The 17541-nt window shown below is 40.4% G+C and overlaps 2 protein-coding genes across 3 annotated transcripts in view; both read left to right on the top strand.

Moving 5' to 3' along the window:
• ITFG1 (integrin alpha FG-GAP repeat containing 1) overlaps positions 1-2500 on the top strand; it is a 317151-nt gene extending 314651 nt beyond the window's left edge. The window contains exon 18 of the mRNA XM_032424181.1: positions 1087-2500. Coding sequence (XP_032280072.1) covers positions 1087-1146 — 60 coding nt within the window. The 3' untranslated portion in view covers positions 1147-2500. The remainder of the gene's footprint in view (positions 1-1086) is intronic.
• Positions 2501-13208: 10708 nt separating this feature from the next.
• Positions 13209-17541, top strand: part of NETO2 (neuropilin and tolloid like 2) — a 61197-nt gene continuing 56864 nt past the window's right edge. For both annotated transcript variants that reach the window (XM_032424115.1, XM_032424113.1), the window contains exon 1: positions 13209-13312. In XM_032424115.1, coding sequence (XP_032280006.1) covers positions 13279-13312 — 34 coding nt within the window. In that variant the 5' untranslated portion in view covers positions 13209-13278. The remainder of the gene's footprint in view (positions 13313-17541) is intronic.

Below are 17541 nucleotides of genomic sequence, written 5' to 3'. Positions count from 1 at the left end.
CATGACATCTCTACCTAGATCACTGACAAGCACCTTAAAACTAATATTTTAAAGCTTTGTCTCTCTTCTTTCCTACTTACCTATAAAATTTGACCAGTTGCCCTACTGATTCTGCTTCCATAACAATCTGTGCGGCTGACTCCACTTCTGCATTTCTACTCCCAGAGCTTTAGGTTCAGCTCCTTGTCCTGTCCAGTCCTGCCTGGTCTCTCTGAATCCATTCTCTCCCTTCTCGCTTTTCGCTCCATTGACCACATTGCTGCCATATAACTCATCATCAAGTTTAGCCTTAATCATGTCACTCCGCTGCTCAAAAATCCCTGCCTAAAATGTGTCAACTCCTTAGCCTAGCCTTCATAGAACTTCCATGTGACTCCACCATATACCTTTCCAACCTCGTTTCTCACCAGCTGCTTTCACATATTCCCTGCTCCTGCCCAACTTCCCATGATTGCATCTGCTCTACCCCCAGCTTGGAATGAATGCCTCTCCCCTTTCATTTCCGTAAATACTATCTTTTCAAAGCTTTCCCTTTCCTCACTCCAACCTAGAAGTAATCTCTCTCCCAGAATATTAGTGACAGTTTTCACTTTTTTTCCTGAAATACAGTTATTCAGTATGTTTTGCTTTTTTCTTTAAGTTCCTTGAGAACAAGATACAAAACTGAGGATTTTTTTTTTAATCCCTCAAAATACCAAGCACAGTACTTAGGTTAAGGCCAAAATAATTAATGTACTTTACTTAGATTCGTTTATTAACATTAGTATTACGAATGGGAAAAATGTAATGGTTCCATCCTTGTAGAATCTAATGTTTACCACTACTTTCAAATAAATAATGATAACAAAATAAACATTTAAGGAACATTTCTTATTGGTTTTTAAATTCAATTAGTGGGTTATTAATTATAAAATAGCTACTATAAACTACAAAAATTTCATAAGATAATTACATAATAAAATCACATCTTTTATCTACTATTTACTTAAAGATTTGTTTTTTTAATGAACTATTTTATATTTCAGAAATGAGTCTTTTCTTGGCACTTTCCTGTCATTTATAAACTAATCTAAAATTCTTTTTCAGAAAGCAGATGATAGAGAAAAACGACAAGAAGCCCATCGGTTTCATTTTGATGCTATGTGACTTGCCTTTAATATTACATAATGGAACAGCTATTCACTTGATTAATTGAAATACTAAATTTGGCTGATAGAAGAAAATAAGGGACTTTGAATATTATTTATAAATGATGTATCCTTTGGTAATTATTGAAAAGTATTCAAATAAATATGGTCTGAATGTGTCACAGGTCTTTTTCTAAAGCACTTTGTATACAATAATTTGGGTTATTTAAATGTGCTGTACATTTTTGTTACTTTGTGGAATGTGTTGCATGTACTCAGGTGTTTATGTATTTATAATCTTACTAGAATAATGATGATGGAAAAAGACATGTATAAATAAAAATAAATGAACAGGGATTTTTGTGTTCCACTTGAATTGGTCTTGCTTCTTATTCTAACAATACAAATTATACCTTTGTGAATGTATCACAGATAAAGTTATTTCACCTTCGTCACAGCAGGTGACTGTACACGGGATAGTGCTTGGATACTCTCTGGCTTTGGAATTGCAGTCCAGCGGGCTTGCCTTAAATTCCTGGTTCCACCACTTACAAGCTGTTTGAATTTGGCTAGTTGTTAACATCTGTGAGCCTAAGTTTTCTTGTTTACAAATGGGGCTAGTAATACTACTCACTTGGGTTTGTAAACATCAGATGGGGTGATGTATGTGGAGTGCTTAGCTTGGTGCCTAGCACAGTTAGTTAACTGCTCAGTAAGTGGTAGTTGTCGTGATTAGTATTTTTAGTTTGTTTTTTTTTTTTACAGACTTCTACAACTAATTATCAAAATATATAGACTCAATAGAATGTTATTTTCAGGCATGAGGAAATCATATTCTTTGGAAAACCTAAATTCTCAGTGGTTGGCATCTTACATGACAACTTACTACTTGCTCATATTAACTAAAAATTATAGTACCCTCCAAGAATTAATATGCACTAAAAATTTTCATTTCGACACTGATCTTTATCATGTGATAATGAAGAACATTTGATTTCTTGAAAGGAAACTGCTGTAGATAGCATCTAAGAATGCAAATCTTCAACCACATTTTTACTCTCAAAAGCAGAGTCTGTGATTTACATTCAGACTTCAAGGCAAATTTTTGTGAACTTCACCTCACCAGAAAGTTACTTTAAGACTTAAATCTAAGACTGGGAAAAGTTTATACATCAATGTTAATAATTTTCTAAAATGCAATGGACATGTGATGGCTGTAAAACACAAAAACTTACCTAAAAACAATTAATTTTGTTCTTCATGTTACTTTTTTCTTTACAGTTCATTGAGAATGGCATGTGTTTAAGTGGTTTACTTTGTGTATCTAAGCATGTTAATATGTCTCCTTAATAAATACTGTGTATTGAAACAAAGTATTTTGGTGAGTTTGTAAATATTTTTTAAGTATAAAGTCTAAATCACTTATCCTCACCATGAGACAGAGGTAAAATGACTCACCCATTGCCTCCTTGTGAGTTCATGCAAGATAGGAATCCCCTGACTATAGTACTACGTTAATTTACTAAACAGTTATCAACAGCAACCCTGCCAGGCACACACCGTCCTAAAGACTGTTAGGCTGAGTATCTCTCAACTGATACAGCATGAGCTTTTTTGTTTTTGTTTTTTAATTATTATGTTATGTTAATCACCATACATTACATCATTAGTTTTTGATGTAGTGTTCCATGATTCATTGTTTGCGTATAACACCCAGTGCTCCATGCAGAACGTGCCCTCCTTAATACCCATCACCAGGCTAACAACCCATCCTCCCACCCCCCTCCCCTCTAGAACCCTCAGTTTGTTTTTCAGAGTCCATCGTCTCTCACGGTTCGTCTCCCCCTCGGATTTCCACCCTTTCATTCTTCCCCTCCTGCTATCTTCTTCTTCTTTTATTTAACGTATAATGTATTATTTGTTTCAGAGATACAGATCTGTGATTCAACAGTCTTGCACAATTCACAGCGCTCACCATAGCACGTACCCTCCCCAATGTCTATCACCCAGCCGCCCCCATCCCTCCCACCCCCCACCACTCCAGCAACCCTCAGTTTGTTTCCTGAGATTAAGAATTCCTCATACCGGTGAGGTCATATGATACATGTCTTTCTCTGATTGACCTATTTCGCTCAGCATAACACTCTCCAGTTCTATCCACGTCGTTGCAAATGGCAAGATTTCATTCCTTTTGATGGTTGCATAATATTCCATTGTATATATATACCACATCTTCTTTATCCATTCATCTGTCAATGGACATCTTGGCTCTTTCCACAGTTTGGCTATTGTGGACATTGCTGCTATAAACATCACGGTGCACGTACCCCTTCGGATCCCTACATTTGTATCTTTGGGGTAAATACCCAGTAGTGCAATTGACACAGCATGAGTTTTAAAACTCACCTGGAGTCAGGATCTAAGGGAGGAGTATGTTATAAGCCAATAAAATGTTAAAGAGAAAAAAAGAAAAAGAAGAGGAAGGAATACTTCACAACTCCTTTAATAAGGTCAATATTTCCCTAATACCAAAACTCAGTACAAGAAAATAAAACTACAGACCAATAATATCCCTCATAACATAGATGCAAAAATCCTCAACAAAACATTAACAAATTGTATCCAGAAATATATAAACAGATAACATGTAGTGACCAAGTGGGTTTCATCCAGAATGCAAAACTAATTTCACTATTTGAAGGGGAAAAAGCAGTATAACTCACCATATTAATAAATCAGAAAAACCCATCTTTTATCTTCTCAACAGACACAGAAAGAAAACTTAAGAAATCTAACATCCATTCCCAATCTAAAAAAAAAAAATCTGGGCCTCCTGGGTGTCTCAGTCATTAAGCTTCTGCCTTCGGCTCAGGTCATGATCCTGGGATCCTGGGATCGAGTCCTGCATTGGGCTCCCAGCTCCGCGGGAAGCCTGCTTCTCCCTCTGCCTCTGCTGCTCCCCCTGCTTGTGCTCTCTCTCTGTCAAATAAATAAGATCTTTTTTAAAAAAAAATCTAGACAAACTATGACCAGAACTTCCTTAACCGTAAAGGGCACTTTTTTTAAAAAAAAAAATCTGCAGCTAACAACATACTTAATGGTGAAAGACTGAATGCTTTCTCCCAATGATTAGGTACAAGACAAGGATGTCCTCTCCCACTGATATTTTTCCACAAAGTACTAGAAATCTTAACTAAAGTAATAATCCAAGAAAAGGAAATAAAAGGCATAGAGATTGGAAAGGAAGAAATAAAACTACCCCTATTAATAGATGACATGACTGTCTAGAAAATTCCCAGGAATCTATAGACACACACACACACACACACACACAAAATACCTCCTAGAACTAAGTGGATTTATCAAGTTTAGCAGGACACAAGGTCAACACAATCATTTATCTATAAACATAATGAGCAATTGGAAATTGAAATTTTTTTAAATACTATTTAAAATGGATACAATAATGAATTTTTTTATTCAAAGATTTTATTTATTTATTTGATAGAGAGAGAGACAGCAAGAGAGGGAACACAAGCAGGGGGAGTGGGAAAGGGAGAAGCAGACTTCCCGTGGAGCAGGGAGCCCAATGCAGGGCTCAATCCCAGGACCCTGAGATCATGACCTGAGCCGGAGGCAGATGCTTAACGACTGAGCCACCCAGGCACCCCAATAATGAATTTTTTTAAAGATTCATTTATTTAAGAGAGGGAGAGAGAGAGAGAGAGAGCGCTCATATGAGCAGGGGGAGGGGCAGAGGGAAGAGGGAGACTAGCAGACTCCCTGCTGAGCAGAGAGCCCAGTGTGAGGCTCAATCCCAGGACCCTGAGATCATGACCTGAGCCAAAATTAAGAGTTGGACACTTAACTGACTGAGCCACCCAGGCGCCCCTGAAATTCTTATGTAGAACTATAATGAAGCATGCATGGGATTGGTATGCAGAAAACTACAAAATAACAATGAAAGAAATAAGGAAGACTTGAATGTAAAGACACTGTGTTCATGGACTGGAAGATTCAACCTAGTAAAGATGTCAACACTCCACAAAGTGATCTATAGATTTAATACCATCCCTATCAAAATCCCAGCAGTATTTTTTGTAGATATAGACAAGATGATTGTAAAATTTATATAAAAGAGTGAAGGAACTAGAACAGCTTCAAATAATTTTGAAAAAGAAGGCAAAGCTGGAGGAATCAAACTATCTGATTTTAAGACCTCCAGTAAGTCTTTTTTTTTTTTAAAGATTTTATTTATTTATTTGAGAGAGTGAGAATGAGAGAGAGAGAGAGAGAGAGCACATGAGAGGGGGGAGGGTCAGAGGGAGAAGCAGACTCCCTGCTGAGCAGGGAGCCCGATGCAGGACTCGATCCCAGGACTTCAGGATCATGACCTGAGCCGAAGGCAGTGGCTTAACCAACTGAGCCACCCAGGCGCCCAAGACCTCCAGTAAGTCTTATAATAAAGTTATAGTAACCAAGATAGTGTGGTATTGACAAAAAGATAGACACATAGAGCAATGGCAATGGAACAAAATAAAGGGTCGAGAAAGAAACCTACCCAAATATAGCTATTTGATCCTTGACAAAAGTTAAAAGTGATTCAGTGGAAGGCAGTCTTTTCAACAGTTGGTTTTAGAACAATTGGCCAAAAATAGGCAAAGAAAAAGGAGCTTGACCTAAACCTCACCCCTTCTATGATAAATTAACTCAAAAATGGATCATAAACTGAGGCACCTGGGTGGCTCAGTCGGTTAAGCATCTGACTCTTGGTTTCAGCTCAGGTCATGATCTCAGGGTTGTGAAAGGGTGGAGCCTGCGTAAGATGCTCTTTCTCCGTCTCCCTCTGCCCCTCCCCCCCATGCTCTCTCGTTCTCTCTCAATAAATAAATAAATAAATAAATCTTTTTTTTAATGGATCATAAACAAATATAAAAAATAAAACTATAAGACTTTTAGAAGAAAACATAGAGGCATATCTTCATGAACTTCATGAATATCTTCATGAGTTAGGCAAAAAGTTCTTAGAAATGACACCAAAAGTATGATCTATAAAAGAAAATATTGATAAATTTGACTTCTAAATTAAAGACATCTTCTTTGCCAAAACCACTTTCAAGACTATGAATAGACAAGCTGCATATAGGAAGAAAATATTTGCAAATCACATATCCAACAATGGGCTTGTATTCAGAATGTATAAAGAACCCTTAAAAGCCAACAATACGTAAACAACCCAGTTTAACAGTGAGCAAGTACTTGGACACATCACTAAAAAAGACAGACCAACAGCAACTGATGAAAAGATACCCCACACCATTAGCTGTTAGGTAAATGAGTATTAACATCATGAAAAGATACCATTACACCCCTATTATAACAGCTAAAACAAAAAATAGTGACAACTCTAAGTGCTGACATGGATGAGAAACAACTAGAGCAGCTGGGATTCTCATATTCCTGGTAGGAATGCAGAGTGGGAAGACCACTCTGGAGAACAATTTGGTGATTTCTAAAGTCAACTGCATTTTTATATAAGAGCAAATCAGATACAAAATAGATTTTAAAACAGGTAACATTTATAAATTCATCAAAGCCAACTACCCATGAATAGCACAAGATGTATCACATCTCTGTGGGGTCAATTATAAAACTTTCTTCAGAAATAATAAGAAGTCTTAAATAAAGATACGTCTATACCATGTTTATGGACAGGATGACAAAGTATTGTAAAGATGTCAAATCATCCCCAACTCCACTCAATATCCCAACAGATTTTTGTTATTGTTGCTGCTGCTAAACTTGATAAGCTGTTTCTAAGATGCATACGGAAATACAAAGGGCCAAGAATAGCCAAGACTATCTTGAGAAAGAACAAGAACTTGCCTTGTCAGATATCAAAACTTAATATAAAGTTATAATGATTAATACAGTGTAGTATTAGTGAAGAGAAAGATGGATTCCAGACCTAAATGTGAAATGCAAATTTATAAGCTTTTAGTATTTAATATAAATAAATAACTTCATGATCCTGGGATAGGGATGGGTTTCTTATTCAAGTCACTAAAAACACTGTAAGGGAAATTTTTTATGTATAGGAGCATATTAAAATTAGTATCTTCTTCTGTTCATCACAGACACTATTAAATGGGTGAAGACAAGTCATAAAATGAAAAAAAAATATTTCAACACATATAACTGATTAGTTATACAAAATAGAGAAATTCTATAAAATTATTTAAAAAGACAGCCCAGTAAAAAATTGGGCAAAAGTTTTGAATAGGTCATTCACTAAAAAAGGAAATCCAAGTAGCCAATAAACATATAAAAAGGTGTTCAAATTTGGGAAATGCAAATTAAGCAAACAATCAGAAATAGATTCATAAATACAGAGAAGAACAAATCAGTGGTTGCCAGAAGGGATGGGCAAAATAGGTAAAGGGGATTAAGAGGTACAAAATTCCAGTTTCACAATAAATATGTCACGAGATGAAAAGAACAGCAGAGGGAATAAGTAAGATTGTAAGAACTTCATGTGGTGACAGATGGTAACTACATTTATCGTAGTAAACATTTTGTGATGTGTACAATTATCAAATCACTATGTTGTACACCCTACTCTAATATAATATTGTATGTCAACTATACTTCATTTTTTAAAAAAGTAGTTATGTTCCATGAGGAAAAAAAAAAAGAAAACAAAAGGAAGGAAATGATAAAAGAATAGTGATAAACTCTAGGGAATTGGGAGAAGATTATAATCAGGCACAAGCACTTGGGGAGCTTCAGGGCATACGTGAAGTTTTATTTCTTGATCTGGGTGGTGTTTACATGGCACTTTGCTTTATAATTAAACTGTACATACGTGTTTGTTGTAGACACTTTTCTGAGTATATTTCACAATTTTTATAAAATCTTACAAAAGTTTTCCAAAGATCCTTTTGTAGATCACATATCTAGAAATATGTTTCATTACAAATCCTATATATTTTTACAGCATAAAAAATAGTCTGAGATTTGTTTGTTTGTTTTTTTTAATATTTTATTTATTTATTTTGACAGAGAGAGAGACAGCGAGAGAGGGAACACAAGCAGCGGGAGTGGGAGAGGGAGAAGCAGGCTTCCCACTGAGCAAGGGAGCCCGATGCAGGGCTTGATCCCAGGACCCTGGGATCATGACCTGGGCTGAAGGCAGATGCTTAATGACTGAGCCACCCAGGCGCCCCAGTTTGAGATTTGTTGCTAATAATTGCAATAATTTAGATACAACTTCCTTACAAAAATGAAAATTGAATAACACCAATATATAGTTGAATATATATGCATTCTAATCACACTAACATTAATAGCATAGGATATCAAGCAGCACAAATATTCAGTCCATCAAGCCGTTAAGTTGAACATTTAAGAAAGTTCTTTTATCTAGCAAACATTACCAAATAACTACATGAAGAATTTTATAGTTTAATATTATGGTTTCATGTTGTACAAATAAAATAGCATTCATTTCAGCTTGCAGTAAACAGGCTTAAGCATAAAGTAAACAGATATTTCAAAATGGGATTTTGGCTTTTAAGAAAATGATACCAAGGGCTTCTGGGTGGCTCAGTGGGTTAAGTGCTGATTCTTGATTTTGGCTCAGGTCATCATTTCAGAGTCATGAGATCAAGCTCCGAGTTGGGCTCCACGCTGGGTGTGGAGCCTGATTAAGACTCTCTCCCTCTCCCTCTACCTCTACCCCCCTCAAAAAAAAAAAAAAAGAAAGAAAGAAAAAGAAAATGATACCATATAAGTTAGTAATGTTATTCTAAGAAATATCATTAGGACCTTTCTTAGTTTTTCACAATCAAATGGAAGTACCTGGATGATCAGAAATTTTCCTGATAAAGTTGAAATACTTTAGTACCGGTGGTAGGCAGTATTTCTTAAAAACTTTCTTGCTTTGGAATTACACTAAGCAGAAATTTGGGAACAAGTATAGGTGACAGTGTTACTGAAAGAACTGATTTCGACTCCCTGGAAGCAGCTCTTCTTCAAAATCATTAACACAGGAATAATTTTGGTTCATGAGTGTATGAGTATAGGGGCTGAATTTTGTCCCCCACCCTCTAAATTCATATATTGAAGCTCTAACCTTCAATGTGACTGTATGTGGAGACTGGGCTTTTGAGGATGTAATTAAGGTCAAATGAGGTCATAAGGGTGGGACCTTAATGCAATCTGAGTGGTATCCTTCTAACGGGAACAGACATGAAGTTTGCAGTGCACAGAGGATGGGCCATGTGAAGACATAGCAAGAAGTCTGCAGTCTATAGGCCAGGAAAAGAAGTCTCACCAGAAACCAATCCTATGTACGCCTTAATCTTGGACTTCTAGCCTCCAAAACTATGAGAAAATACATTTCTATTGTTTAAGCCCCCCAGTCTGTGGTATTGTGTTATGGCAGCCCAAGCAGATGAATACGAGTTAAAATTTTTTTCAGTTTCCTCTTTTCTTTCCCTAAAAAACTCTACAGTTGTATAATAACAATGAAATCTATATGATATCGCTTTTCACTACATTTTGCCATCATCATTGCCATATCCACACACTGTAAGAAAAGCGGTGTGAGACCCCTATGTTACTTCAGTACAAAATAGATTTTCCATACATTAGCTTGGTTATGTGTAAATTCCTCTGTCTTCCTTAATCATAGCTCTGTATGAATCTGCTCAGGCTTCCACAACAAAATGTCATAGACTGGGGGGCTTAAGCAACATTTATTTTCTCACAGATCTGGAGGCTGGAAGTCCCATATCAAGGCTCCAGCCAATCTGGCTTCTGGTGAGAACTCTTCCTGGCTTGCTGATTGCTACCTTCACTATGTCTTCCCAGGGCATTTCCTCTGTACTGGAAGGTCAAGGAGAGGGTCGTTCTCTCTGGTGTTTCTTCTTATAAATACACCAATCCCATCAGATCAGGGCCCCACCCTCATTTGACCTTAGAAGTCCCATCTCCAAATACAGTCCCAGATGTTAGGACTCCAACTTATGAATTCTAAGGGAAACAAATATTCAGTCCTTTATAAAAATCTCTACACATAACAACCTGGCTTCCTAGGCTATCATTTAATAAAATGTTAGAGCTCCCTACCTCTAGTGGAAAAGAGAGACAACAAAAAGCTGTTCAGTATATAAACATTGAGATAAAATGCTGTATTTTTTTAAATGATTCATTCTCATAGTAAGTCAACGCTACATACCATTCAAGTGCTATAGGGGATTTGGTCGGAGAAAAGCAAATTTAAACTATAGGAATGATTCTGTGAGAAGTTGGGAGAGGCTGTAACTATGCCTTGAAGGACCAGGTGGAATGCAACAAAAACAGAGTCCCCAGTCACCTGGGAACTGGCAGGTAACCTGGGAACAGACTTGAGTGCTACGGGGTGGTCTTGCGGGGAAATAATAATTCAAATACAGAACTCTCCAACTGAGAGATATGCAAAGTGCTTTCCTTTTGATTGCGTTAACATATGGCCACACAGTAGTCCCAGCTATGATCTGTGCTTTATCACATTCCTTGAGAAATCTTCTACAGACAATTATACTAATACAGCCAAAAGATAGGTGTCTTAAGAGGGAGCCAAAATTGAGCATTCCCAATCTATTCCTTGGGAATCTACATCCCAGCCAATATCCTAGAGGAAAAAAACCTTTTTAGGTTTCATCAAAATAGTTCTACCAGTAAGGGCTCCTAGGCCAAATGACAGTCCTGTGTATATACTTTTTAAATTACTACAGTTGCTCTAATCCCCTCCCTCCTTTCACTATATCCTCAGCTGAACTGACAGATTAGCTTCTCCAGAGCTCTGTCACTCCACTATTAAAAACTATGCCTCTGGCTTCCTGAATCAAGCACAAACCCGTCTGCCTAGCATTTAAGTAGGCGTCTCCACCATCAAAGCCCACCATATTCTATCTTCACTACCAGACACAAAACTTGCCCCAAATGCAACACTAAGCCTTGCTCCTTGCCTGACTTGAAAGCTCTTCTGCCTTCTCTCCTCTGCATTTGCCATCCATAGCCTTTCCATTCTTTGTGGGTCACCTCCTCCATGAAGCATTCTCTAACGACATCATAGGCACTGATTCTTCCTTCAGTCAACAACCATACATTAAGAACTGCTTCTGTTCCGGAAGTTGAGAGGGCTCCTTCCTCCTAATTCTTTTTGTCCACATTGTCTGTGACTTACATTTAATACTCTTACTACTGTCCTTGTCTTCCAATATGTCACTTTATATTTGTGGAAAAGGATCTCAAATGTTTTATTTACTAGGTGGTTCTTGTGTGCAATCTCACAAGTGATTGTGATTTGTAGGTGATTTGTCTTGGGAAGCAACACATATGCATCTTTTATACCGCCCACAGCACATGATAAAGGGCTAAATATGTTGCTATTAATTGGTGTTAAATGTTATCACTTGCAAACTTCGTGAATACTTACTTTTGTGCCTTTCTTAGAGGGACAGAAGGAAAGAGAGAAGAGGTTGACATCCCTGGAATGTTTTTTCAGTTGTCTAACATTGTCCTTAACTATAATTTGTTAACAAGTATTTCTGGAGTTCCTATTATGTGTCAGATACAAGCACAAATATTCTATTATGGTAGAGGAGCCTTAATCACAGCCTTAATTCCCCGGCACTTATTGTTTTCTGCACACAGTTAACACTCGATAAGTATGTGTTGAGTGACTCTATGAATGTAGCCTCCTGCTCACAAGCAGCTCATATTTTAGCAGTGTAGGGGTAAATGGGATATAGGTGATTAAACAAGTAGATGAGCTAGATAGCGTGATGATTACTGTGGAGAAAATAAAACAGGATAATTAATATTACGCAGTTTGCCAATTTGGGTCTGTTTTTTTGGCTTTTTGTTTTTTATCAACAGAGTCAAGCGACCCCATCAGCATGGCTTGGTGGACAAGAGGGCACTCTCTGGAGGCAGATTTCCCGGGGTTCACAACCCTGCCTTCCTCCCTCGCTCTGTGGCTCTGGACAAACTACTTAACCTTTCTGGCCTCGTTATCCCCATCCTGTAACAGTACCTACGGCATGAGGTGGGTTTGAGGACTAAAAAGAGTATGATAGGCAAAGCATTTGGTACTGTGCCCGGCAACCCAGGAAGCCTTTAGGAAATGTTAGTGAGCATCACGGCCGTCAGGTTAACTCACCTGGCGCCAAGGGGAGGTGAGAACCCCAGGCGCCCTCTGTCCCTGAGCTCCCTGCCCAGATCCTCGCCCCTGCCGGAGGCAGGTTATCAAGCAGAGGCAAGCTGGGCAGAGTTTTGACCTTGAACTGAGGTCCTAAGAGGCCGAAGGGTCGGTGCCCCCTGTCTTTCTGCTAAGACGTACGGAGAAGGGCCGGCGGGCAAAGGCTGCGGGGTTCGGGGTGGGCGGCGGGGTCCCCAGCCCCTCCCCCCGGGCCGGAGGCCTCGAGGGCTCGCACCAGCTCACCCCGGACGCCCTGCAGCGGCGGGGCATGGGCCGGGCTCTCCCTCAGCGCCGGCCTCTCGCAGCGGCGGTTCGCTGCCGAACTGGTCGAGAGCGCGGCGCCCCGCACCTCGTCGCCCCGCCCTCAGGCCAACGGTCGCGGGCGCGCAGCCCTCCCGGGGCGCGAGGCCGCGGGCGGGCCCGCCCGGCGATTGGCCGGGAGGGTGCGAGGGGCACGCGGGCGGGGGCGGGGGCGGGGGCGGGGGGCGGGCACATGCGCGCAGGCGGCGCGGCCGGCACGCGGCGCTCGCGCTCCCTGCTTAAATGAGCCTGGGCTGCCCGCGCCCGCCACTTCGGAGGGGCTGGCGCCGCGGCCGCAGGAGGAGCGGCCCGTGCGGGTGTCGTCCCTCGCGCCAGCGCGCCTCGGCTCCGGGGCAGTCGATGGGACAGAGCGCCGCGGAGCAGGAGGCGGCGCCCGTCGGGGGGCTCGGGCAGCGCGGGAGCCCGCCGGGGGGCTCGGGCATGGCGGGCTGCAGGACCTGAGCCCTGCCCCGCGGGGAGGCAGCCTGGTGGCCGGCGATGGGGACCGAGCGGGACTGCCGCCGCGCCGGGCCGTGAGCGCCGCCGCCGCCGCCTCCTCGCCGCCGCCTCGGCCCCTCGCGAAGCGCCGGGCCGCTCGGGAACATGGCCCTGGAGCAGCTCTGCGCGGTCCTCAAAGGTAAGCGCCGGGGGCCGCGGACGGCGCCCCCTGCGGGCCGAGGCCGGCGTCTTCGCGTCCCTCCCCGGCGCTGGGCGCCCGACGCGCCTCTTTGTCTGGTCCGCGCAGACCGCGGAGCTCTGGCGCCCACCCTGAGACTTGCTCTCCAAGCGCCTCTCCCCAGCCCTCTGCGTGTCCGGCAGGCTCCGGGGGGCACTGGCGGGAACGCGCGGTAGAACGGGAAGCAGCGGCCCGGCGGGGCCCTCCGAGCCGTGTCCTCGCGCCTCTTAACAATTCCGCGCATCGCTTCGCAAAGTTGTGGGGTTCGTGTAAGTGGGGCTCAGGCCGGTCTTTTTCAGCATTTCATGACAGAAAGTCATTACACGCAAACAATAAGAGCCCCAGCCGAGGCGTCGCGGAGCAGCTCTGGAAAAGCCCCGCGCTGGCGGGTGGCGGAACGGCCTGCGGGCCGGACCGGGTCCCACCTGCTGCGGCCGCGGAGGCTGCGGCACCACTGCGGGCGCCGCGAGCCGACCCGGCCCGGCCCGGAGCCCGCTGCTCGCGGCCGCGCCCCGGCGCTTCCCGGGACCTCGGAATACAGTGCCGCTGGTGTGTGGTTCTTTCTGATTTGTTGTACCGGGAATTGAAACAGTGGGCTTGCCAAGTGCACAAAGCTCCCAAACAGGCTCTAGCTGCTTTGCATTTTCCTGGAGGTGTTATTTTAGACTGAAATTTATATGCATAGATAATTAAGGTTGTGATACAAAGTTGCTTCCGAAACTCGGACTGAATAAATCCTTTTTTCAGTCGTCAGAGGAAAGGAAACACCACCACCAAAAAAAGGGCTTCCCTTTTCCCCTACTGATTTAAATTGAAAACTGAATAGCTGTACGTTGTTAATGCTATGAAATACTCTCTTTTTTATATTGGGTAAGGAGTTAAGGTATTAGCAGTGTCACATATAGCTCGTTGTATCCTGGTATTTGTACAGTGACAAATGTTGGGTGTTTTTTTCCCATTCCATATTAACACTTTTTTATAATTTGTTTATTAGAAAATTCAGTATAATTTTGCTTTTAATTTTAACTGGACAGTTGTCTGCCTTCCAGATTTTCCTAAATTCATCATTGAGATTTCAGCAGTTTAATTTCAAATGTTTACCTAACGGTATACTTACAGGTACAGTTGGTACTAAGGTAACTTAGGACTTTCTACCTAATGAATATTTCACATCACCCCATGAATTCTTAGTGATTCCTTCATTAAATTAAAATTTAAAACTCTGATGTTAATTTCGTATAGTTTTCCTATCTGTAAATCCTAATTTATGTAGCCATTCCTTGGAAATTAAGACTGTTTTATTCTTCCAAAATAAATCATAATATGCACAGTAGGTTTTCTGATAGTGCTCATCATCCAAATTTGCTTCATTGTCCTGATTGCTTTATGGTTATCAACATCATGACAGTCCATCTGGGTAGCCCCCTAAGGAGAAATCAGTTAGCCCTGTTACACAGCTCTACCTGCGGAACTTCAGGGAACTGAGCTGGATAGGACAGAATTGCTGGTCCTCCTGAATCCTGAAGGGATTTGCAGCTTTTCTGCCTTTGCCTTTGTCGTTGGTACATACTGCCCTCTCTGGCCACTGTGGTGAAGGATTTAGCTGTTGCACCTTTCAGGAAAGGGTTCTGTGGTGATGGCAGAGCCAACAGTGGAAACAATGTAGTATCTGGCTTTTCTTTTTAGTGTACACTAAAACCTACACTTGTTTTACATGCTAGCGTATTTTCAAATCTCAAACTAAGTTGTAGGCTTGCTAGAGATGAAACAAGCTATTTTTAAGTCTTCTAAAGTTTGTGTGTGTGTGCTTGTAAATATGGGGAATTGGTCTGGAAAGATTCAAGAAATTAACAAAAGTTGATTCTGAGAAGGGAATCTGGGAGATAAGAGATCAGAGTGAGGGGAAGACTTCTATTTCACTGCACCCCCATTTGTAGCCCTTGATTTTTTTAACCAAATGCGTGTGTTACCTATACAGAAATTGTTTGGTTTTTTTTTTTTTAATTTTAAAAAATTATCTTTTGGAAAAATACTGGATTTTCCTAGTGCTCACATTCATTGTGTGCATCAAGGCATGAAAAAGCAGCCCTTAAGTATCCTGTAAGGTGAATTGCTTCAATACTGAAGAGGTTCTTATCAGAAGCAGTTATTTAATATTTGCATAATTGTAGATATTGCCTACCAAAAGCCTTGTTTGCAGTATTATGGTCAGTTTCTACTAAAACAAATCATCCATAATGAGTGTGTGAGGTCTTAAGTAGAAGGTAATTTTCTTTAAGATGCCATTGATTCTTTTTGTTTTACTCTCAGCAATGAGAACAAAAGGATAACTCTACTAGGCTTTTTAAACCTTTCATATGTTGTTAAAACTGAATAATTCACTTTTAACTGTTTATGATCCCTCTGGGTCTTATAAAATTTGATTTAACTTTCTGTCAAAGTTAAGTAAGCATCATAGTCACATGAAAATATTGCATTAGTATTATAAACCCATTTTTTTACTGTTTTATTCAGTCATCACACTTTGGGAGAATCTTATTAGACTCAGTTATATTTAAACTGTATAAACTGCTGTAAAATTTGTTGTGTAACAGCATAAATATCCCTCAGCACTATATTTTTAAAATCTTACCTGAGACTGACAAAAATTAACTCCTGTCTAACATTCTCATGCCTCATCCAAAAATTAGTAAACTATACAAAAATATGTGTGGTACTGGAAAACTGTCCCTTTAATAGTGAAGTTTTAAAGCACAGTCTTGTTAAAAATTAACTTTTTTACTTTTTCCCCCAGGAATAGGAGAAATAAGGCTGAAAATTGAAGTCTGACTAAACACTGGTTTTATTGTAGTAAATCCTCAAACTAGAATCCAGTTTATCTGTTTTGAAACCAAATTCACCTGTTAGAAAAAAGATGCAGCCTTATAATACACACATATGTGCATTACAAAACAAGTTCAAATCACTTTCAGGCCTTTTTGGAATAAGCTAGAAAAAAGATAAACTATAAATAAAGTTCATATCCAAAGTTTTAAACTCTCAAATTCTGTTTTTGGTTACTACCCATTCAGCAGTATCCTATCGTTTTTGTTTTTTTTTTTTTCCAGTCTCATTTTTAAATTTATGCTCCTTGCAGAGTAATTCTTGATGTTTGAAAATGTGTCCCTGAATCACTATGAAATCCCAGTTATTATGGTTTTTGAGTTGGAAAGGGGAACCCTAAGGTCCATTGGTTTCCAAACTTTCCTTAACAGGAGAACTTCCTCAAAAGGAACCCTTCTGAGGGGATACTTAAAAACTAAACAAAGGTAATAGATAAGAGCAAGGTTGCTGTAATTGGTGAGGGACTTCACCCTCTCAAAGACTCATCAGAGTGGCCCCCCAAAACTGATACTTTTTAACATGTTTGTTATATCACTCACAAAATTGCGGTGTACTAATCTGAAAGTTCAATTCTCCTTAGGCAAAATGACATTAAAACATGTTGGTTTAAATATGCCTGGACTGATATGTTGGAAATTACAGCACTAGTGGGTGAGAAGATAACACTCTTTAAAATATGACCTGGTCACATTAAAATTTGTTGCTGTGAATGTCTAAAGAAGACTCCTATAAAATGAGAACATACAAAACTGCCCTCTTAGGAGCACTTGGCCAGCAAGGAGGTTGTCACATCCTGCAGGAAAGAAAGCACTTCTGCTACAGTTACTCATTCTTAAAGTGGTTGGCAGTGTGATTAGCATGTGTAGGTTGGAGTGATCCCAAAGTTTGCCAAGTCCATCTTCTTTCTTAGCTAATAAGTAAAATTGAGTTTGATTAAATTTGGGTACTCTGTTCTGTGGAACATAGTTAATCAAAAACAAGTTACTACTACCTCAAGTAGTACTGGACTCTCATTGAACTCCATCCTGCTTTCATTATCGAATATAGTAAAGAGCAAGGAGACGAGTTAGGCCTTTGTTACATCTGGCATCTCGTGATAGATTCTACAAACCTTTCATTTACCGCTTTGGTGCTTAAAACAGGAGGGCTTATTGGAAAGAGGCACATTTAATTACTAACAGAGGTAAATTGAGCCAGCTTGAGAAAAGTAAGCTTAGTGGCTGGATATCTGAAAAGAAAAGAAAAAAAAAATCAGTTCTTTTCCTGTCCCTTGATTTATGCTTGATAGAGGAAGCTGGGTCATCTGT

Source organism: Phoca vitulina, unplaced genomic scaffold (assembly GCF_004348235.1).
Source record: "Phoca vitulina isolate PV1807 unplaced genomic scaffold, GSC_HSeal_1.0 scaffold30, whole genome shotgun sequence".
NCBI classification, from domain to species: Eukaryota; Metazoa; Chordata; class Mammalia; order Carnivora; family Phocidae; genus Phoca; species Phoca vitulina.
Note: the sequence above shows the minus strand (reverse complement) of the source record. Positions and strands in the feature narration are given on the sequence as shown.